We start from the raw sequence: 24,039 nt of genomic DNA, 5'->3' as shown, positions 1-24,039 counted from the left end.
CAGTGCAGTATTCGTTTTCTGTCCATACATCACAACGAACCTTATCAAATGAATAACGATGTTCGAGGTCCTAATAGTTTTTTTATATCTACTGCTCGTACCTATTAAGCGGCGCCGGTGGTTGAGTGGTAAGCGTGACCGCCACTCATTCCAATTTGCCTGGGTTCAATTCCAGCCGAGGTCGTTGAGATTTTTCTGAGGTGAAAAAATCTGTGGTCACGTCTTCCTTCGGAAGGGAAGTAAAGCCGTTGGTCCCCGGTCTATGAGTTTGGTGGATCGATATCTAGTCCAGATAGTGAAGTCACCTCTCTGGCGTCGGTAAAGAAGAAGTGATCAAACTTCTATACTCTTAATAACAAAAATTTACTCTTCCTGTGATACTTGTGGAGTGCGCAGTAGTATATACGGCCTCTAGCAAAAGCAAGCATCGGACTAACCATTCCTTTCCTTTCCTTCCGCGATCTACGTTCGGCCCTGGCCGGCACCGGTATTGATCAATACGTTAGGATTACCAGGAGTGTTGCACATTGAAAGATGTTTCGCTACTCCCAAGCATAATTATCTACTTATTCTCTGTACAATTTCAGCTAGTCCAGATCGATAACGGAGTAGCAGCCAGGGGTGGTCGCAAGGGGTTTCCAACGAGCCAAAATAGTGAAACTTAATCAAGAATTACTTCGATTTTTCGAAATAATTCGGTAATCCGCCGATTACTTTGGTAATCAATAATAAGCAGAGTAATTGTCTGTATTTTTAACATAATTCGCGTAATCAACCATGAAAACAATGTCATCGGTTAATCATGAAGTAATCGTAAAGTAATTTATTACTACAAGACTCATTCTATGTTGATTTTCACATTTTTGCTTTCATTTTTTAAATATTTTTTGGTTATTCTATATATGAATTTCACTTCACATTTTACTTGTGGTTTAGGGGAACTGCCCCTAAGACGGATATCTTATGGTTAAATAGCAAATGCGACTCATCGAGTGATGCAGTGCTCGCAAATTGTACGCCAACCGTGATTTGAGATCATATCTCATCAACATGTGGAAGAGTGAAAAGCTTCGCAACTTTGATTTCTCTCGGTATATCACAACGTTTCGATTTTAAAATATAGCCTAAGGGTGTATTGTACAATTTAACGGCATTTTGCTATGGTTCACCCAAGAAATATACCCATCTTTCTCTACCCCATTGTGTTCGTTGTACCCAAAATGATACCAAATTTTAAAAAAAGTTCCTTGATTATGAACGACTTATTAAAATTTCGTTTTTCACCAGTCATGTGCTAACCAATACAACATATCAAACTGTTTTCCGAGATCAATCATTATTTTCTGGTGTCAAAAATTATACCTATTAGCGTGCCCTTGATAAAAAGTATTGATTTGTTTAAATATCTAAACATGAGAATAGCATTATCTTTCAGAATCAGTAAATTTTTCCATTTTTTCCCGTTTGTGAGAAACGGAAGGTGTCTTACAGTGTCCGTCTTAGTCCACTTTCCCCTACTTCAATTTCAGTCGGAACCTGTAATTCAAAGTATATCAACATGATTGGGCCACAAACTCTAGCGTAATGACTACTGAGGAATGACGATGCTGCCTACATGGTACTCTCTCGTGTTCTGTTTAGCAGACTACGCCCGTTGACTATATCATTTGTCGGTGAATTCCAAGACTAGAAATCTTATAGTTTATAAAAATCATCGGTAGAAAGGGTTTAATGATAAACTGGATCATATAATAATACGATCAAAACAGGATTGTGCCTACACATTTTGCATTAAGCAACATTGTTGGTGGGTCGTTCTGACATACATTCCCAGTTGTGTTTTTCAATTTCGAATCATATTTAATTTTTGGTGGAAAGGGGGTCACATAAATATTACTTACTTAAAAATATTTTACCAACTAATTCTCTTTATTCTCATTTTTACACACTACTATTCGACCATTTTTTTATTTATTTACCCATTCCAATTAAGTTCTTACTGGACTTATTGCAACTTCAGAGGAAAAGGTTAGCACACCTCATGCTGCTTTTAACAACTCTTCGTCGGACAAATCCTCAAAAACTCGTTGGTGCTTTAAAAGTAATAAATACAGAAATCGAAGTGTCGCAATAGGGTATGACATGGCAATATACCAAATCAACTTTTTACTCTTACATTCATCAATAACTCTGCTCTATTTAAAGGTTCAGAATGTTACCACGTTGCAGATATTTATATTTTCAAGCTATCGTTATTAATTTCCTGGATAAGTACAACTCTTGATAATGCATTTGAGAACAACGCAACAATGGACACAATCAGTAGCACATTAAATAATGTCCCCTAACGCATATGAAACATATTTGGGTTCTCTATTTAACTAGCACGTTTACGCTAACTGGATGGTGCCAACAATTTTATTGTTTGACAATTCAATATTTTTTAATCTAGGGCATTTCAGCTCCAAATATTTTAGGAACTTTTTTTATGTTAATACAATGATCATTTTAAAACTAGGAATATTGGTAATATACAAAAGTGATTAATGGAATTTCTTAGGCCCTAAAATATTGACTGAATTTTTGATTAAGAATTAGGGAGGCAATCAAAAACATTTGAATACATCTTAGCATTTTAATAAGAAAGATTCTTTGATTTAACAATCAAAACTAGGAGAAATACTTTTCGGCACTTGGTAGGCGCGCAAAATATTCTTCGGAAAGACATTCACATAGGGGATCAATTCTTTGGAAATACATTCACAACGGGTTCATTCACAAGAGCGACATTCGGGGGATTTAGTAGTAGAGAGCATATTAGGATCAGCAAAGAGATGGCGGAAAACGATGACAGAAACAAGACGAACACAAACTTGCGCCGTTATAGCACGCGGCTGGTCTTTTTTAAAGGCCCGACTTCCAGTCCGTTATTTGCATTCGGATTTCAATAGTGCAGCGATAAATTTTACGCTAGTCTTGTAGTAGAGATCTTGAACCACAGTACTCGTCTCATGACCAGACAACACGTTCGATGTCGTGATAATTCTTCGCCACAAGTTCAAAGGTCGTTCTCTACATGCCCAATATGCCGGGAATGCGCATCCAACGTATAATGATTTGGCATGGGCATCACGCGAATTAAATTACAATCCATATCTATCCCCTTAAAACAGGCTTTCATAGACACTTGTGGGATTATAGAATGTTGCCACCTTCGTAAGACTCTACTGCTCCACGAAATTTGCCTTCTTTGGAGTGTCCCTTGAAGAGAAAAATACATGTAAAATTCGTTGAACTGAATTGATCTTTCATAAAAATCACTTTCTAATACACACACCTTAGCTAGAGTTTGCGCCTTCTCATTACCCAGAATGGAGCAATTGGAAGGGGCCCAAACTAAGGTTAATCTGGTATGATTTCTCCGAAAAAAAACACTCAGGAGTTTCCATGCTTTCCCCAGAAAATTCTAGGAGTGCTTTGCACGCTCCATCGAACGGAGGAACTCTATACAACTTATACTATCCGTAACGAAGAAATAATGGTCTACATGCAGGGTGTCAACGATCCCAATGATATCTCAAATTACGGCTAATTCTGTGATATAAACATGAAGCAGTTTGTGGAAAGCGGTGAATTTTGATTGAATGTGCCGAAACCAGGAGACTCGTCGAGTTTTGGTGAGTCAGAGTACCCCACTATATTCTAGTTATTGAATTGAAAAAAATGGAATATTGATCCTATGTTGCCTGTATTCTAATTCAGATTTCTAATGTGGTTTTAGAGTCGAACCAGATGACGAGATATTTTACTGCGGCGACTTGAGCGATAGTTTGACCTATTAAAAGAAGCTGTACTTGTGCTGAACCACGCTTCCTTGAAAATACGGCTAGCTTTGTTTTGTTCATGGAAACCTTAAACCCTTTTGAAAGTTGAAGGAGACAAACTATCCAAAGTACCTTGCAGATCGATGGCTTTGGATCCTATTACGGAGACCACTCCCTCACCTGCAAGTTGCGTTAGCGTGTTAATATTTACAAGATATTCATAGATGTCGTTAACAAGCAAATTGTACAAAAGGGGGCTAAGAGATGAACCCTGAGGAAGACGCATGCCGCTTGCCTTTTTTAATTTTATAAAAATTGTTAAAGATTGTGTGAAATGATAAAAAACAAATAAACAACAGCTTACTATTTATCCGAATAGTCGCTTTGAATTTTTTTTTCGGTTCACATGGTTACGGATTCTTGTAGTGATAATAATCCAGCAGAGCTAGAATGTATTAAAGGTGTATCTAATAAAATAGCGAAAAATTTGCTAAGCATCGACAGTTTCCGCTTAAAATAATTGAGTAGTCTGAAGTAATCCCAATAAGAACTCGCTTTGTTTCCAAATAATAAAGAGTAATCGAGGAATTTTACAGTAATCGAGTAATTAATTAGAAATCGGTTTTTCAAAGAAGTAATCTTTATAATCATAAAGTAATCTAGGTAATTTTTTCGGGGGTGACATGTAATCAATGCTGTTGGAAACCCCTTGGGTGGTCGCACAAGCTCAAGCTCAAGCTCTACTGCTCGTACCTATTACTGATCGCCAGCAGCAGGGTATTTAATGAAAAAGTACATGGAACAAAAAGGATTTCGCGAATAATACTCCAAATATTGAGAAAGAGTTCACGTAACAATTTCATTACCATTGTTACTTCAAGTAACGTGTGGCCCACTGTTTCTCGTAGCAGATCGTAAATACTGTTGTAGTGTGATGATCAGCTGTAGCTGAAATTTTATTTATTTAGGTATAGATGTACAAGTTCAACAGTAAGTTCTACTTACAAATTATAGTGATATGGCTTTAGATGAGATGAGAATCGATCTCATACGTCCCTCTTAGTAGAGCTCAACCTAACCTCAACTGGTACCTACTGTAATACATACAAATTGTAATGATTTCTTGGCTGTTCGATGGTAATTTACCTCTCCAAATGGATCTTTAGTGACAAATCCTTTCTGCTCACTCTAAGCGTTTATCCGTTTAGTTTAGCTTAGTTTAGTTTAGCCTAAGTTATAAATTCACGCATGTTTAGTATATATAGGATCAAATTAATCTTGTTGCCACTTACTATTTTAGGATAATATTAATTTAGAATATTTATAAACTTAGACATTGTTTTCCTAAACTTTACTTTTAGCGAAATAGGGTATATTTTAATTTAATGTTTAAGAAATCTGGCGATATATAATTTTGGGAAAAAACTGCTTCGTCATCTGACACCTTCACTGCGTTATCTCCCTTGAACGATTATTCGGCTTTCTGTTGTGATCATCATATTCCTCGATTGTCTTCGATATTGTCGTCAAGGTTCCGTTCGCAAATGAACTGCTAAATTGGCTGCATTCTGGCATCGTAACATCCCGGCCCCCGTAACACTGGTCATTAGAAACAGTTTTACCTTCTTGAAGAACGTCGAGTACAGCCAACTTAGTAACTGGACGACGAATTCTTCCCTTAGCAGTCAACACTATGGCTTGACGAACTCTACCATCTGGTGCCGGAATTGTTTGTGAAACTCTTCCGCGTATCCAACCATTCCTTTTCTCCGAATCCACCAGCATTACTAAATCTCCTTCTTTTAACGGCTTTGTTTCCTCGTGCCACTTAGTCCGTTTCGTGATTTCAGGTAGATATTCGCTAATCCAGCGTCGCCAAAACTCATCCAATCTGTGGCGAATTTGGTTCCATCCTCGACGAAGTTCAGCTCCTGTAACATTTTCCATATTTACGCATGGTTGTTTTACTCCACTGGAACTGCCAAGCAAAAAATGGTTTGGTGTTAAAGCTTCCTGGTCCGCTGATTCTAGAGGTACATAAGTAAGCGGTCGGGAGTTGACAATCGCTTCAGCTTCTACGACCAATGTGAGAAAGCTTTCGTCATCAAGTAGTGCGACTTGCCCTTCTGTCGCATGTGCCATTGCAGATTTTACAGAACGCACCATGCGTTCCCATGCACCACCCATGTGTGGAGCGGCTGGAGGAATAAACTGCCATTTTGTGTTGATGTTCGTGAATGTTTCAGCTAGTTTTCCATTTATTTGCCTGCGAAGAATGTTTTCCGCGCCTTGAAAGTTTGTTGCGTTGTCGGTATGAATCTCCAGCGGCTGTCCACGACGACAAATAAAGCGGCGTATGGACCGGATGCACGCTTCTGTGGTTAGATCATGCACTACCTCCAGATGCACCGCTCGAATAGTGAGGCATGTAAATAAAGCCACCCAGCGTTTTACCGAGCTGCGTCCTTGACGTACAAGAATTGGACCAAAGTAATCAAGGCCAACGTAACTGAATGGTCTTACGAAAGACATCAAGCGTGCTGGTGGCAAGGGGGACATTTTCGGGGCTATAGGCCGTGCACGATTAATTTTACATTGTTGACAGTTTCTAGCAATTTTCTTGATAGCAACCCGTAAATGCGGAATATAAAACCGTTGGCGAATCTCATTAAATACGGTCTCTTGTTGACGGTGATGAAACTTGCCATGGTAGAAGTTAATTAGAAGTTTAGTAATGTGATGTTCCCTTGGTAATATAACTGGAAATTTAGATTCAAAATCTACGTGAGGTGCATAACAAATTCGACTGTTTGATCGTATCACTCCTTGTTGATCGAGAGCTGGTAAGTGATCGAAAATAGAACTTGAATTATCCAGCACTTGCTTTCTTGTAAGGCAAATCATTTCCACAGGAAAATGTTCCCATTGCGCAGTTCTCCACAACATATTCTCAGCAGCGACTAGTTCCTCCTGCGTTAATGATCCGGCAACTTTCTCCTGGTGATTTAGCAATCGTTTTGCATTTAAAATGAAACGTAGCGCATAGGCAGTTGAGCGAAGAAGCCTTTGCCATTGCGAAAATCGGCTGTATTCGATGATTGTCTTAGGTACATCGGTTGCACGATGCACAAAGCATACTCTCAATTCCTCTTTAGTAGTGAGTTGACGTGTTGGCTGCTGTGGCCAGTTTTCCTCTGTATCGTATAGAAACTGTGGTCCGATGAACCACCGGCTTTTATTATCAATGCATGGTCCATTCCCCCACTTAGTTGCCTCGTCAGCAACATTGAATCTCGTTGGTACCCACCTCCAGCAGTTGATTGTTGATGATGTTAAAATCTCACCAACACGATGAGCTACATACTGACGGTAGGTTCGATGATCAGAGCGGATCCATGCTAATACAACAGTGGAGTCGCTCCAGAAAGTTGTACCGGTAATATGCAATTGGTGATTTTCATTGATGAATTTGGCAATTCGCGTGCCCAGAACTGCAGCATTAAGCTCTAAACGAGGAATTGACGTTGGCTTCAAAGGGGCCACTTTTGTTTTCGCAGCTATCAACGTGCAGGTTACATTTCCTTCCATTGAGACAATCCGAAAGTACGCTGCACAACTATAAGCAACTTCGCTGGCGTCGACGAAGACATGCAGCTGTAAGCTCTTACACTTCTTCCAGGGATGTTGAAAGTAACAGCGGGCTATTTGTAACGGTTCCACCATTTTAATTGTTCTTGTCCATTTCTGCCATTTATCAAACGCGTCATCACTAATTGGTTCGTCCCATCCTATTCCACTACGCCACACGTCCTGCATAAGAATTTTCCCATGTATCAGGATTGCCGCTAGTAATCCAAGTGGGTCGTATATGGTCATCACGCACCTCAGCAACTCTCGTTTCGTCGGTCGCGCTCCTTCGTCAATAAGCCTTTCAAGGTCTGCTCGCATTTTTGTTTCGAACCCTAAAGTGTCTGCCGCTGGCCTCCATAGCATTCCAAGAACCCTACTCATTTTGTCGCTTGCTGTAAGGTTGAGGTTCTTAACGATTGTCGGGTGCGCAGGCATTCCTAATAAATTCAACAGCTCTGGACTATTTGATAACCAGTTGCGTAGCTCAAATCCACCTTTTTTATGCACAAGCATCACTTCCGACGCTACCTGTATAGCCTCATTGATGTCGTCAAAACTGTCGAGGTAATCATCGACATAATGCCCCTTTTGTATTGCTTCCACTGCTTTAGGGAATTGCTCTGAGAACTCCTGCGCATTTTTATTCATCACATACAAGGCCCCGCATGGGGAGCAAGTCGCTCCAAATGTTTCCACGTCCATGATGTAGACTGTTGGGTTTTCGGAGACATGGTTCCTCCAGAGAAAACGTTGAGCGTTTCGGTCTGCTGGGCGAATGGCTACTTGATGGAACATCTCCTTAATGTCAGAGCAAACGGCAACCTGTCTTTGTCGAAATCGGAAAATCGTTGCAGGCAGTGAATTGATTAGATCCGGCCCAGAAAGTAGCATGGTGTTCAGGGAGACTCCATCCACTTTGGCTGCTGCATCCCAGATAAGGCGGACTTTCCCCGGTTTTTTTGGGTTCACGACAACCCCTAAAGGCAAATACCACGTTCGCCTCGGATCAGCTTCTAAAATTTCTTCTTTACTCGCTTGGTGCACGTAGCCTTTCGCCATATATTGTTCCATTTGATGGTGAAGGGTTTCTTTCAGAAGCGGATCCTTTTCCATTTTGCTTTCCAGGCTGCGTAATCGACTGACCGCCATAGAATAACTTTCTGGGAACTCCACGTAATCTCTATTCCATAATAGGCCTACTTCAAATCGTTCGCCAATACGTCTTGTCGTTTGCTCCAAAATAATCTTTGCTCTCCTCTCCTCGTTAGAGTCCAATAAAATCGGTACCTTGCAACCTGAATCTTCTTGCTCGAAATAAGTTTTAATTATTGTATCAAACTCTCGTTCTCTTTCACATGCGTTGCCTTCACATATGTGAAGAACCGAATGGTGATCGGATTCACCGTGTCCACCGTAAACTCCCCAGCCGAGCCGAGTTTTGATTGCCACTGGTTCGTTTCTTCGACCTTCCCTTGATTTCAGTGATACGGACAGATGTGAATTATTTACTCCAATAAGTATTCGTGGAACTGCACGCTCATAACTCGATATTGGTAGGTCTCTTTAGTGAGGGTAACGATTAACCAGCTTTTCTAATTGCAATGTTTGCTGTGGTAGTTTTAATTCGCTTACAGTTCTGGCATTCATGGAGAATGTCTTTTGTTTCCCACGTTCCGAGATGCGCACATCGATAATCTGCGAATCCGATTCATTTCGTTTCACATTTCCTGTCCACATCAGCATCAAGGGTCGGACGACTCCGCTAATTCTCAATTCATCTGCAAGAGAACTCTCAACTAGGGTAGTATCCGATCCATCGTCTAAGAAAGCGTATGTGTCGATAGTGCCAGTTTTACCATAGAGTGTGACAGGCAGTATTCTAAATAGAAACGGTGACCCTCGGCTGTGTGTATGACTCTCGGCAGTCGCGAGGTCTGTAACTGACGTTTCGTTCAGTTTGGAAACGGAATGTAGCAGGGGATGATGGCGATACTGACATCCATCAACGCCACAACGGGTTAATGAGAAACAGGGTTTCCTACCGTGTCCATTGAGACAACTACGGCACAGTCTCAATGAATGAACTGTTTTCCAGCGCGTATCGCAATCCATTGATTTAAAGCTATGGCAATCCTTGACACGGTGCCCTCCTTGCTTGCATACGGCACATGACCTTGCATCTGTGACAATAATAGCCTTGGTGTCATGAATAGTTGTTACGTCTACATCGGTTTCGTTTGCCAATTGACTATATGAAGATTCTGAGTGTGCGTTTAGCAAAAATTTGTCTGATCTGGTCTTATCTCCTCGATCACGCTTGCTGGACTCACCCACACGAGCAACTTGGCTTGCAGCCCTAACTAATCGCATTAAATAATCGCTGAAATGCTTCAGTGTTGGTGTGTCAAGATCAAATTTGACTAGAGCCCATTCTAGTCTCATGGAACCTGGTAGCTTGTCTTCAAGTTTTTGCAGTAGTGCTGGGCTCTGAATATGAGCTAGTTGATTTGCTGCTTCAAGGTGATCGTAGAGGCCTTGCACGGTAATTCCAAAGTCGATTATAGTTTCCAGTCGTTCAGCCTTCGGTGTCGGACAGTGCTCGACTTTTTCCATTAGTGTTTCAATTAATAGCGCAGGACGACCGAAAAGCATTTCCAGAGTTTCCATTACTCGTGGCACTGATGTAGGCAATAGTAGCCGGCTTTTAACTGATTCTAATGCGCGACCTCGTAAACAACGCTGAAGGCGGATCAAATTTTCGGCATTGCTGTAACCGCATGATTCAGTTGAGTTGTGAAACTGACTTATAAATAGTGGCCAGTCCTCTGCATCGCCGTAGAATATCGGCAGGTCACGAGGCATCACATGTCGCGCAGCAAGTTGCTGTGTCGATGGGCAGACTTGTGGCGTCGTTTCTTGTACTGGCAACATGTTTGTTGCCGATTTCTGGACATAGGGATGTTGTGTATGTGGAGGCGTTATCTTCGAACTTCGCAGTGATTCGGTGTTACTGTATGGAAACGGTTCTGGTAGTGAAACCGATTTTATTACCCAGTCAGCCACTGATTGTTGATGTTGGGTTGCTCGACTGTGCACACTCGCGGCGGTATCCTGTTGTTGTCCACAGGTTCGTATCATTTCGTATTTTTCCTTTAGAAACACCCTTTCCATTTCCTCTTCTTCTTTAAGACGTTGTCGTTCCAGTTCCTTTTCGCGTTGCCAATGTCTTCTGCGCATAGCTTGTTGCTCTTCCAGCTCCTTCAGTGCTATTGTATCGAGTTGATTACGTTCGATAATTTTCTCGTCTGGATGTTGGCTATGGCACTCATTACAAGTCCAGCCTGCGATGTGGCTTCGATCGGTTACTCCGATTAGGTGGTATTTATTTCCACATTGTGCGCATTGCACGTCGAGGCTGTCGCTAGACAGTCCATCGAAACCTGCCGGGTTAGGTTGGGGATTCATACAGGCGGTGGTACGTTACCGTCGACTGTATAATTTCTACAGTATGTTACTTCAAGTAACGTGTGCCCCACTGTTTCTCGTAGCAGATCGTAAATACTGTTGTAGTGTGATGATCAGCTGTAGCTGAAATTTTATTTATTTAGGTATAGATGTACAAGTTCAACAGTAAGTTCTACTTACAAATTATAGTGATATGGCTTTAGATGAGATGAGAATCGATCTCATACGTCCCTCTTAGTAGAGCTCAACCTAACCTCAACTGGTACCTACTGTAATACATACAAATTGTAATGATTTCTTGGCTGTTCGATGGTAATTTACCTCTCCAAATGGATCTTTAGTGACAAATCCTTTCTGCTCACTCTAAGCGTTTATCCGTTTAGTTTAGCTTAGTTTAGTTTAGCCTAAGTTATAAATTCACGCATGTTTAGTATATATAGGATCAAATTAATCTTGTTGCCATTTACTATTTTAGGATAATATTAATTTAGAATATTTATAAACTTAGACATTGTTATCCTAAACTTTACTTTTAGCGAAATAGGGTATATTTTAATTTAATGTTTAAGAAATCTGGCGATATATAATTTTGGGAAAAAACTGCTTCGTCATCTGACACCTTCACTGCGTTATCTGGTACTTTATTCACGATTTTGGGAACAATTTTTTTTCCGTGACTACCCCCAAATGTTTATGAAAAAGAAGCTCGTGTCGAAATATGGTTTGATGGTTTGACATACAACACTCTAAGTATGACACTCATGTTTGAAAATAGAGTCGAATGTGTTATCAAATGTTAAAACTAAATATATATTATACATTTTTAAAAGACTTACTCTGAACAACAAAATTGTTGCCAAAATCGGAGCATGCAAAAAAACCAAAGTAACAAAACAGAATCTTACTGCTCAAGTGACGTTTTTTTTTAAATTGTAATCTTGTGATAGCGATCGATTTTCAAAGCTATCAATTCAAGTGCCCATTATGCAGTGTTTTGATTGACTATTTTGGAATGAAGGTCACATCCTAATTGTGACGTAATGTTATGTCAAATCAAAGATACATTACTGACACGATTGGCTGTCAGAATCCATTGACATATAATAATAGTATTTGTCTGTCCCAAAAGCAAAAAATCGTCTAAGACATTGATAACCGGTGACATCGGGAACGTCCTTGAGCAACATTAGGCTAGAATTCGCTCTCGCTGCTTCTACATAATATATAACTCCCAGCGTGTCTAAGTGATTAATTGCTTTGTGATAGATGATGTCCCCGTCGGTATTCCTACATTATTCTCGTCTACCATCGCAATGCTATTTTTTCCCTGAAATGCAGAACAGTCCGTTTCATTCTCCGCGGAATTCAGCTCAATCCTATTAACACGACGCATAGCTTGGTAGAGACAGAAACTTTCACCGGGCAATAAATTAGAACTTTCCATAATTTTCCCATCAACAACCAGCCGATTGTAGGCAAATTGAAAAAAAAATCAAACTAAATCTACCGATCCGGCGCAAATGGAAAACTTACTTGCACGTGCCTCCGTTCTCACAGATATGCGAATCCTTGCAGAGCGGTCCATAGCCACAATCGATGCCACTGAAGCCCGGATAGCAGTCGCAGTAGTAGGATCTGGAAGGAAAAAAAATGGAAAGCTAAGAACGTGGGATGAAGTACAATTAATTGGTTCCGTATTTTCCCTGCCAATAGAATATATGTATGTGAAAGCATCCCAGTTTTACAAACAGGCGAAGAACGTAGCTACCACGCTGCTGTACGGGAAATATATAATCAATCTCTGCCGGTAAGGCTTTCCAGAAAGGAAAACGATTGCCATTAGAATAAATTAAAATGCATATTTCTTCTCGATAATGGAACTGTTCCACATCGCTGCCCGGGAACGTAGCGTCCTGTTTTGCTGCCAAGGTGAGTCCCCGGGATGGGATCACTAGGACTTTGTGTAGAACCTTGAAATTTGATCAGGATCAATATTTGCCTGCTATGAATATTTAAAGCACCCAGTCCTGCCTCTTCGTCATCGGTACCAAAATTTGTTATCCATCCCGCTTCTCAAGGGCTCATATTTACGAAGACCCCAAAGGCACGCCAGCACGCGAATTATTACTTATAATAGTATTAAAATAAGGTGCTTCTTGTGCAATCATAACTGCTCGCTAGGAGCTTCGCAGCCTCTTTGGCCTTGTTTGCCTTCGGGTTCAGCATAGAAGTGGGTACTATCGCAGTGAGGACGATTACGAGTCGCTGTTGTGTGCAGTGGAGCTTTCCCCGCGCTGAAGCACTCACCGATACACGAAAATTGTGCGGGGCAGGAACAGCACGGGTATCTATTTTTATTAAGTTTAGGGAACAAATTTATTACGCCTTTTAGCCACACCCCTGCATTTACCAGCAGGATGCGCACCTATTAATATTTATTCATTCCCTGAGTAAAAAAAAATGCAAAACGAAGGAAGAGATGATTGGCGAAAATATTGAGCAAAACTTTTTTAAACGTTTTTCATATCTACATTTTTTCCTTCTACCCGCTTGTTTCAACGCTGGAAAGTTTTCCTAGGGGGATACAAAAAAACGACGTACCGTCTCTTAAAACAATGTTATAAGTTTTAGAAGATTCAATCGAGTGGTAATGAAGCTTATCGAACTTATCGCTTTGGGGATTCCTTGATGGTCTTAATTTTTCGTGAGAATTAATTACAGTTTTGTCTTCGAGCATATTAAAGGTCACGTGACATTGTAAAGCGCACTACGTCAGTTGACATGTGTCAGATAACTTATCACTGAAAACGAAGCTGTTGAAGCGAAATAATGAGTAGATTACCATTTTTGTTATTTCATCGATGCTGTTGGTTTAAATTCAGGAAAATATCGCACATTGCAAGAACAACTTGAAAAAAATGCTTCAAGCGTACTTAACATTCCGCTTTAAAATTTCTTCACCGTACTTTTGTATGCGGAGCTGTAACTCATATTTGCATAAGCTTCAAATGAAGCAGGTAGTTGGAAAATGTTCCCGATATGGGCGAGCGTTTCGTGTAATTTATGAGTTTGGGCTAAATAATGAGTACGTATTCAAACTGTCAAAAAATCGGCAACCTACATATTTTATGTCATCCAAAAGCGCGAATGGAAGAGTGTAAATGTAAAACAAGCTAGATATGCTTTTCGTATCATGATCACCTTCATAATTTAGTACGCATTTCCAAAATGGAACAAGCACCTTGCAATGCAGTTGATTTATAAATGCCCTGCGTCCATCGCACCACCTCCATGGGGCCATGGATAGGTAGATAACGTCACATTAAGGGCATTCCTGAGGGAGCATTTAAAATGTCACTGCAATTTATTGCCCTGGGTTGGAAAGTGCCAACAATTCGGTTGCGTTGTTGCAGGCCAAACCGGACAAACAGTGGCCAACTACGGTTCATATTGTATTTTAGCAGCTTCCGGTTGAAAAAAAAAAACCAACCTACCTACCTATCATGATTTGTGACAATTTTCCTCTCGAACGAGGGCTACTGTGTGTGTATGTGTGGTGTATTCAGCTCAGCTGCGAAACGCTTCGGGGTCAAATGAGATAATCTATAGTGACAGAAGACAACAAGGACTGAAGCGGATAAGAATTGGCTGCCGCATGCTTGACACTAATACCGAAGAAGGTCAGTGAAGCAAAATGGTTGCCAACTTCGTAGAATTTTATGGAAGATGTATGAATAATGTATTTGGGTCCTATCAGATATTATGCCAGGTAGCTTTTTAGCTCCATACAGGTTTAAACATACTGTATGGTAGTTTAATTAAAACCCTGTTTCTATTCACCTAGATGTGCAATCATGTCTTTCTCATTCATGAACACACGGATTGTATTGGGGCAATTTCAGGTGAAATCTACCAGAAATAGCCAAATTTAGGCACGATTCTTGGTTGAAATTTGTTATGGATGATAATTTTTCACTAGTCTAGGGGCCTTCTTGACTCAAGGCAAATTTTGAGAAGGGCCTAGTTTTTGTTTCTTTGTTTATTTGTTTAATATTCATCACCTAACTAATTAAAATACGTACGATTACGATACGTATGCACATCTAACAAACTTGAGTTGGATAGACTCAACTCCATAATGCCTCATGAGGAATCAGAATGTATTCGAGCCTTTCCGTGTCCTGAGCGGAAGGAAGGTGGAAGTAAAATTGGAAGAGTGGGAAAAATGACAACAACAAACATAAACAGCAGGTAAGTTCAACTCACAAGTAGCTCAAATCGCCTGCGAGAAAGCCTAAAGCTCTTTACTGCACTGGATTCAAAACTTTAGACACATTCCAGCGTCAGGGGACAACGTTTGCACGCGTCATGCAACTATTAACAGCTCGTCGTTTGAAAAATCCTACGATATGCGCTCAAAAAACTTAATTAAATACGTTAAAAGTCCTAACACAACATTCATGTTATGGGTTTGATGTTTTTCTGGTTGTCCTTTCTTTCTTAAGCGTTGCGTAAGCACGGTATACTTCGTAGATTGCAGACTGATGACTCTCATTTCCAGCCAGACTACTTGAGGAGCATTGTTTGGGAATAACAATTGATCCAGTCCAAGCGAGAATTTCGCCTGAGAGCCACCATTGCGGGCCACGACCATCTTTACCGTAACTTGGGATGAGAAAGGAAGTGTTGATGTGGTACTTACTTAACGGAAGGCCCCGACTCAGTGACACTCCCATAAGTACCACGGATTGGGTAGTGGGTGGGTCGTTAGTCAGGATTCGCTTCAAGCAAGCGATGTGACTGAGAATATACTTTCGTGCATAAGATGTTTGAATAGTTTATTGACTGAAGGATACGTAAATGTTCTAGGCGTTTAAACTCTGGGTAATCGTCTATCGAAATTTTTTCATCGAAAACAACTTGAACTCCGAACAGCCGGCTGTCGGGAGTGTTGTCGACAATGTAAAATGGACCGCAAACAATGAGTTTAAAAGTGGTATTGTGGAACATTCATAAATTATGTCACGCAAAGATTACCCAACACTAACTAAGTCTCTGTCATATTACCACGTTATTTTTATCCTTGGTCTAATACGAATCAAATGATTTTAGTTTTTCCTTCATTTTGTAGTAGCACATTAATGCCGCTACTTGCAAAAGTGTTCATGTTCCATGGAATTTCCTATATACATGGCGCAATCGTGCGTAAAACGGCCGATTGCGTCAAAGCACATGACGTGCTTCCCTCCCATTCATGTCACAATTAGTCATATCTCTTCCTCCTAATAGCGTGGCAGAATTTATAAATCGTCCCTAAGCATATTGTGATCCCGTAACTTGAAATTTTCCACCTCGTTCGAGTAAATGCTGCGTTCCTAAACGATATTAATGATGCACGAATCAAACACCCCCCGTTTCCAAATAGTACGTACTTATTCTCAGCTCAGTATAATTAACTGATGAGTTAATGGACTAAAAGTAAACCATTATATATGACTATAAAAAATTGTTTTTTATGTTGAAATGATTGCCGCAAATTGGTAATTGGATTTGAATTGATCTTGCGAATTGTCAATTCTCCACCCTCATACATAATTCAAAAGTCATACACTCAGACAAGACCATGCGTAGTTCCCACACGCATTAAAGACCCAGTGGATTCGTTACCTAGTTGGTCAAATAAACACTAAACAAACCAATAGCTTAGTTTGCTCAGTCCAAAGAAATGTCAGCTCGATTAGCATCAACCGGCGGATACGTGTTCCCTTACAATGCCATCAAATGAAAGTACATTTAAAATTACATACGACAAAATACGTGCAATTCAGAATATAACGAAATGAAGATTGCTTAATGATTTGCATTTAAAAAAGACCGGAAAAATTAGTTGCATAACCAAGGTGGTTCATTTTCAAAGATAGCACTGCTGATGAATCACTTTATAAAAATAGGTGATAAGGGACGCGGACGAAAATAGCTGACCACCGCCAGGTTGTCCTTTCTTTCTTAAGGGTGAAAATGTCGCGTTAGGGGACAACAGAGCACAAAATTGATTTTCCAACCTACACTTGTGTTTATCAAAAACCTGCTCTGTCTCAACCTTTAGAACATCTATTTGTTCTAGAAATTTGATCATCGATAGTCACAAAATAATACTGTATACTTAGATTTTCGAGTTTTTAGGATTTTTTTTTGACGACCGCTGCAAACGCTACATTAGGGGACAACACCAAAATGAACACAAACGACCGCATATGAAGTGTTGTCCCCTAACGCGACTGAAGTATTTGTTGAAGCTCAAACAAAGCGATGTATATTACCTACAAACCTGTAAATAACTCAAAATAAAGATTTGAAATACCAAACCTGCTGTATTTCTAGTTTCACCTTCATGTGTATTTGACAAATGATATTTAGAAACCAAATTAATATGGATTGAGAACAGGACACATCCATACCATAGTGTGGCCAGGTATAGAAGAGATTGTAGACCACAATCGCCACTTTCTAATGGATCGAAAAAGGTGGTTTCAAGTATTTTTGGTAAGTTTAATACATTATTAACATAGGAAAATATATGAAATAAAATTAACTGTTTGTTAGGGTGACTCAAATTTTTTTTATTTCGTTCACCAAATAAGTTTTTTTCAAGTAATTTTGGTGCACTGACTTTGTTTTTTGACATTATAAAATATTGAAAATAAAATTGACTGTTGATTAGGGCAGATAGAGTGGCTCAATATTTATTTTCTTGTTGAGTTACAAGTACACAAATGTGACTCTGAAGCACGATTATACTCAGTCGAGCGGTTATTATATTTACATCTATCGATCTATCTACCAATCTATGTATCTATCTATCTATCTATCTATCTATCTATCTATCTATCTATCTATCTATCTATCTATCTATCTATCTATCTATCTATCTATCTATCTATCTATCTATCTATCTATCTATCTATCTATCTATCTATCTATCTATCTATCTATCTATCTATCTATCTATCTATCTATCTATCTATCTATCTATCTATCTATCTATCTATCTATCTATCTATCTATCTATCTATCTATCTATCTATCTATCTATCTATCTATCTATCTATCTATCTATCTATCTATCTATCTATCTATCTATCTATCTATCTATCTATCTATCTATCTATCTATCTATCTATCTATCTATCTATCTATCTATCTATCTATCTATCTATCTATCTATCTATCTATCTATCTATCTATCTATCTATCTATCTATCTATCTATCTATATTTTTTTAGAGAGCTGTAAAAAAAATTTTCAGGAAAACCCTGAGTGAGGAAAAATGTACAAAAACCCCAATGTCTCAGGGAACGGGTTTGGGCTGCCATCACCCGACCCGCTAAAAACCCCTGCTCTTGCCCAGAACCTGATTCCTCCCCGGCACTACCTTACGGCATTCCTTCGGGGAGGGGTTTTTATGTGCATAGCACACACTCTAATTCAACTACTTACTAGTTCGTTTCTTCCGCAGGGTTACAGCCCCACTCCTCCACAGCCCACCAATTCTCTACCATCCACACAGACTGGCAAGTTCTGCATGGCAGTCGGAAAGCTGGCTGTGAGTCGAGGCTTAGCACTCCTCCCCTACGAGTACAGTCTGGGCGGTAAACTTCAGACTGTCTAATTCACCGAGCCCTTCGGCTCCCTTGTGCCAGTTAGCACCGCAACTCCCTTCTCGCACCATTCAGCGCCGTTTACTCATTGAGCACCAGACTTGTTCGCGAACTACTCGGTCTAGTCCCCGACGATGGACCTAGCCTACTCCGACGGAGAATTCCCCGGCGAGAGAAGTTCTCCCGAAACCGAGCCAACCAACCAGATGTCGAGGTCAGTTCGGCGATTCCGGTGGAGCAGGGCGTCCAGTTCGCTGATGCCCCGACGACCTGCGACTGGTGGTATTTCGTCGCGGTCTACTCAGTCTAGTCCCCGGCGGTGGATCTAGCTTACTCCGACGGAGAGTTCCCCGGCGAAGGAGGCTCTCCCGATACCGATTCTTCTTTTGTTATAGCACCACAACTTCTTGAGCCCTTTGGCTTCCTCTCGTTCCGTTTCGCTCTACTTTCCCGATGACCCATTCAGCTCCCGCCCTCACTTGTTCGCGAACTACTCAGTCTAGTCCCCAACAATGGATCTAGCCTATTCTCCTGCAACCGAGCGGTAGATTTCTCCTGATTCCGATGTTCGTTTTTGTGAGCCATATAGCTCTCCGCGTCTTCCCGATCTACTCGATCTAGTCCCCGGCGGTGGATCTAGCCTACTCAACGGGCCATACAGTAGGTGCTGAGGTCTATCCGGCGATTCCGGTTGGAGCGTAGCTTCCGGTTCACCAGCGCCCCAACGACCCACTGCTAGCTCTGCGACGCGGTCTACTCGGTCCAATCCCCGGCGGTGGATCTAGCCTACTCACGAGCTACCCGGTGGGATGTCGAGGTCGTTTCAACGATTCCGATGAAGCTTGACGTTCGATTCCCAGGTGCCCCGACGACCCAACTCGGTGCTACGTCACGTACTACTCAACTGGTCCCCGGCGGTGGACCTAGTCTACACAGTTGGAGAGTTCCCCGGCGGCGGAATTTCTCTCGAAACCCGATTTACGGCTTCTTGCTGTTCTCTTCGCCATTTCCTCTGCAGCTCGGAGAGTATGCTCGAGACCACTCTGTTGACAGCATCCCAGGTATGTTCGTCACGGCACATCTCTTCGACGATATTGTCCACTGTCATACCAGGTATACCCCTACGAGCTTCTTCGAATCTAGGGCATTCGAAGACCACGTGTTCCGGTGTCTCCTGCACAGGCGCACACTCCGGGCAAAGGGGTGACGAAGCATGTCCAAACCGATGCAAGTACTTCCGGCAGCATCCGTGCCCGGACAAAAACTGCGTCAAATGGAAGTTCACCTCTCCATGCTTCCTATGTACCCAGGCCGATACATTTGGGATGAGTCGGTGGGTCCACCTTCCTTTCTCCGCGTTGTCCCACTCCTGTTGCCATTTAGCCAACGAGTCCGCTCGAACCAGTCCATTTCTCCGCTGGTAGCATTCCACGTCCTCCGCCAGGGTAATGCAGATGGGGATCATCCCGGCGATAACGCATATTGCCTCGGATTATATTGTTCTGTAGGCACTCGCGACTCGTACGGCCATCAGTCGGAATGTCCTGTTTAGCTTTTCACGGTTCCGCTTGGTTTTCAGCGCAGAACTCCAGGCAGGAACCCCATATCGGTTTATCGATGACGAAACAGTAGATAGCAGACGTCTCGTGCTGCTTCTCGGACCGCCGACGTTTGGCATGATTCTCGCTATTGCGTTCGTTGCCTTCGCCGACTTTTCACAGGCGTAATCAACGTGCTTGTTGCAGCTCAACCGGTCGTCGATTATAACTCCCAATTGCTTCAATGCACGTTTCGATGCAATCACGTGCCCTCCGACATCGATCTGCGTCCGTTGAACCGACTGCAGTTACTGACCAACAACACCTCCGTCTTGTGGTGAGCTATTTGCAGCTTGACCCCGTTCATCCAGCTCTATCTATCTATCTATCTATCTATCTATCTATCTATCTATCTATCTATCTATCTATCTATCTATCTATCTATCTATCTATCTATCTATCTATCTATCTATCTATCTATCTATCTATCTATCTATCTATCTATCTATCTATCTATCTATCTATCTATATAAAACTCAATGTTTGTATGTATATGATTTGTGGACTCCCAAAAGGCTTAACAGATTGCCGTAAAATTTTATTCATAATAGGCATTTATTATGGAGCGTGTTTGTGTGCTATTGGTCAGGGATTATCTGCCCGCCAGATGGCGCTTCGGAAGAAATTGTGTTTTCCTCCTACTTCGCTGAAAGTCGCAGCAACGCGCGATAGGTACTAGCTAGTATTGTATAAAATGTTGTCCCGAAATACCAGCAATACGGTTGAATTAAACATTTCGAAAGAGAACATCGCTCTTCCAGTTCAACCTCTGGCGTTTGTACAACTGTTTCTACGGAGAGATCTGCAAGACGACACTCCTTAGTGATGATTGCGGAAATTAATCAAAATGTAGCCGCAAATCTTTAACAAAAATTGTTTTACGCAATTTTTGGAAAAGAAGAGTAAGATCCAGGTTTTTGAAAATTTAGATATATTAGAGTACAAAATAAATTCGTTAAAAAATTTCAAACAATTGCGGTCTTATTCAATGACAAGCCAGATGGCTGGCTTGACACTGAATTATCTAAATGATAGAAAACTGGAGAATTTAGTGAAATTGTATTTTTTATTAGCGAATTCTAAGAAATGCGTATCCTCAGGATAACATTTTGAATTTAACGTGTTATAAAAACAATAAAAAGCTGTGTTAAACTACGATGTTTGGTTTATGTTAAAGAAAATCTATCCCGAAAAAACAAACCTTGGTTAGTTTCAAGTGGTCAATTTGAAAGAATGTTTAAGGAGGACGAGTGAGTGTTATTCCTTATGACCTAATTCTTCCGCGCACTCTCATACTTATTTGGCATTCTAATGCGTTCCATTCAATATCTTTGAAATCACTTTGAACTCTGTTCTGAAATTGTTGATTTATCCTTACATAGTTTATTTACTGATAGATGTAATAACAAACTTGATTATTTTTGGATATTATAAGGTAGGCCTTCCCCTTAAGGGCAACCCCCCCCCCCTCTCCCTGTCCCTGAGCCACCCATAATACTGCATGGCAGCGATATTGCTGAAATAGGTTGGTTATATCTTTTATGTCTATATACTGTTCTGTAGGCTCTCAAAGTAACTCCGCAGAAGGATTTATCGTACTGTAACGGAAAGCGTTAGGCGACACACTTCAGTGCACCCCTGTGAAAGAACGATTTCAAAGCTTGTTATATACATATAGCACATTTTTAGAAAGGTATTGATGAGTACTAATAGCTTCTGAAAAGATTTCATAGATAGCGTGCTTTGTTTTCGTGAAAAATTGAAAAAAAAAAACATGATGTATGCGTTAGGGGATAACGCAAAAATGGTCAGTTTTTGCCCCCCCCCCCATTTTTCCGACGATACATTCACTCAAAAAATCTGCGTCCAAAGATGAAATCTTTGCACAATATGTGAACAATAAAATGGAATTAACATTATTCCAAATAAATTTTATTACAAACCTGTCGGTGTGGTACGGAAAAACTAATTCAATTATTAAAAACCGATTTAATCCACCTAGCAGTGAGATGAGACATTTCTTACACATTTCACTATTGGAGGCACAAATCCCCGACTATGTACGGGGAACGTGCCATTTGAGCCAATATATTCTGATTCCTAGAGGTGGGATGAAAACAGTTTCTAGTCTTGCACGAATAAAATCTCGAATAAACTGAATAAATTATAGAAATCAACAAAACGACCGAAATAAGAAAGTAAAGCAAAAAATGAAACAATAGGTTTTTAAATTCATAAAATAAGTAGAAAAATTAATGGAAATCATTATAATTTTGATCCAAATACACGAATCAAATTAGATTAGGTTATTATTAAGATTATATTTAGAAATAGTTATAAGATTAATAGAATAAATTGACTCATACTAACAAATTGAATGAAATAAAACGAATGACTGAACATGAAATGCATAAAATTAAAGATACGAATAAAATGAATCAGATAAATCAAATGAATCAAATGAATCAAATGAATCAAATGAATCAAATGAATCAAATGAATCAAATGAATCAAATGAATCAAATGAATCAAATGAATCAAATGAATCAAATGAATCAAATGAATCAAATGAATCAAATGAATCAAATGAATCAAATGAATCAAATGAATCAAATGAATCAAATGAATCAAATGAATCAAATGAATCAAATGAATCAAATGAATCAAATGAATCAAATGAATCATATGAATCAAATGAATCAAATGAATCAAATGAATCAAATGAATCAAATGAATCAAATGAATCAAATGAATCAAATGAATCAAATGAATCAAATGAATCAAATGAATCAAATGAATCAAATGAATCAAATGAATCAAATGAATCAAATGAATCAAATGAATCAAATGAATCAAATGAATCAAATGAATCAAATGGATCAAATGAATCAAATGAATCAAATGAATCAAATGAATCAAATGAGTCAAATGAATCAAATGAATCAAATGATTAAAATGATTCAAATGATTCAAATGATTCAAATGATTCAAATGATTCAAATGAATCAAATGAAATGCATCAAATAAATCAAATGAATCATATGAATCAAATGAATCACATGAATCACACGAATCACATGAATCAAATGAATTAAATGAATCAAATTGATTTAATTCATCCAGTGAATACAATGAATCAAATTAATGAAATGGATCAAATGAATAAAAAGAATGGATCAACAAAATGAATAAAGTAAAAAATAAATGAAATGCATTAATAAAACAAACGAATCAAATAAATAAAATGAGCTGGAGTGATAAAATAAATAAAAAGAAGAAAATGAGCAGAATTAAATGCATTGATTGAAATGAAAAATTGAACAACAGTAAAAGGTTATAAATTAATATAAAGAAATAAATTGAATCAAATAAATTATTTGGATGAAATGATTAAAACTGAAAAAGTAGTCAGATTATTAAAATGAAGAAACTGAATAAAATGAATAAACTGGAAAAAAATAATAAAATGCATACAATGAAAACAATGAATGATATGAGTAAAATGCACAAAAAGAATAAACTGATCAGAGTGAATCCAAAGAATGAAACGAATAAAATAAGTAAAATGAACGCAAATGAACAAAACGAATAAAAAGATGCGGAATAAAATTATTAATTAAAATGAAATGGTCATATATTTGAAGCCAAACACATTTTTGAATAAAGATAATGAATAAACCGGATTGTACGAATATGAAAACCATTGCATCAGAAAGTTTTGAAATGTTTTTGAAAATCCCATCTTCTGAGAAAAGGCTAATAAATATGCAATGGACTTTCTAGGGCTTCCATCTTTTTTTGGTTTTATTCTTTTTGTTTTCATGCTTCTTTACGTGACGAATTCAAAGTTTACTTTTTGGTCAC

General features: G+C 39.5%; 1 protein-coding gene across 1 annotated transcript in view; it reads right to left on the bottom strand.

Moving 5' to 3' along the window:
• LOC131679301 (fibropellin-1-like) overlaps positions 1 to 24,039 on the bottom strand; it is a 489,726-nt gene that overhangs the window by 63,862 nt on the left and 401,825 nt on the right. The window contains exon 4 of the mRNA XM_058960011.1: positions 12,453 to 12,554. Coding sequence (XP_058815994.1) covers positions 12,453 to 12,554 — 102 coding nt within the window. The remainder of the gene's footprint in view (positions 1 to 12,452; positions 12,555 to 24,039) is intronic.

The sequence above is a fragment of the Topomyia yanbarensis genome, chromosome 2 (assembly GCF_030247195.1).
Source record: "Topomyia yanbarensis strain Yona2022 chromosome 2, ASM3024719v1, whole genome shotgun sequence".
Lineage (NCBI taxonomy): Eukaryota > Metazoa > Arthropoda > Insecta > Diptera > Culicidae > Topomyia > Topomyia yanbarensis.
This window is presented reverse-complemented; position numbering and strand designations above follow the sequence as displayed.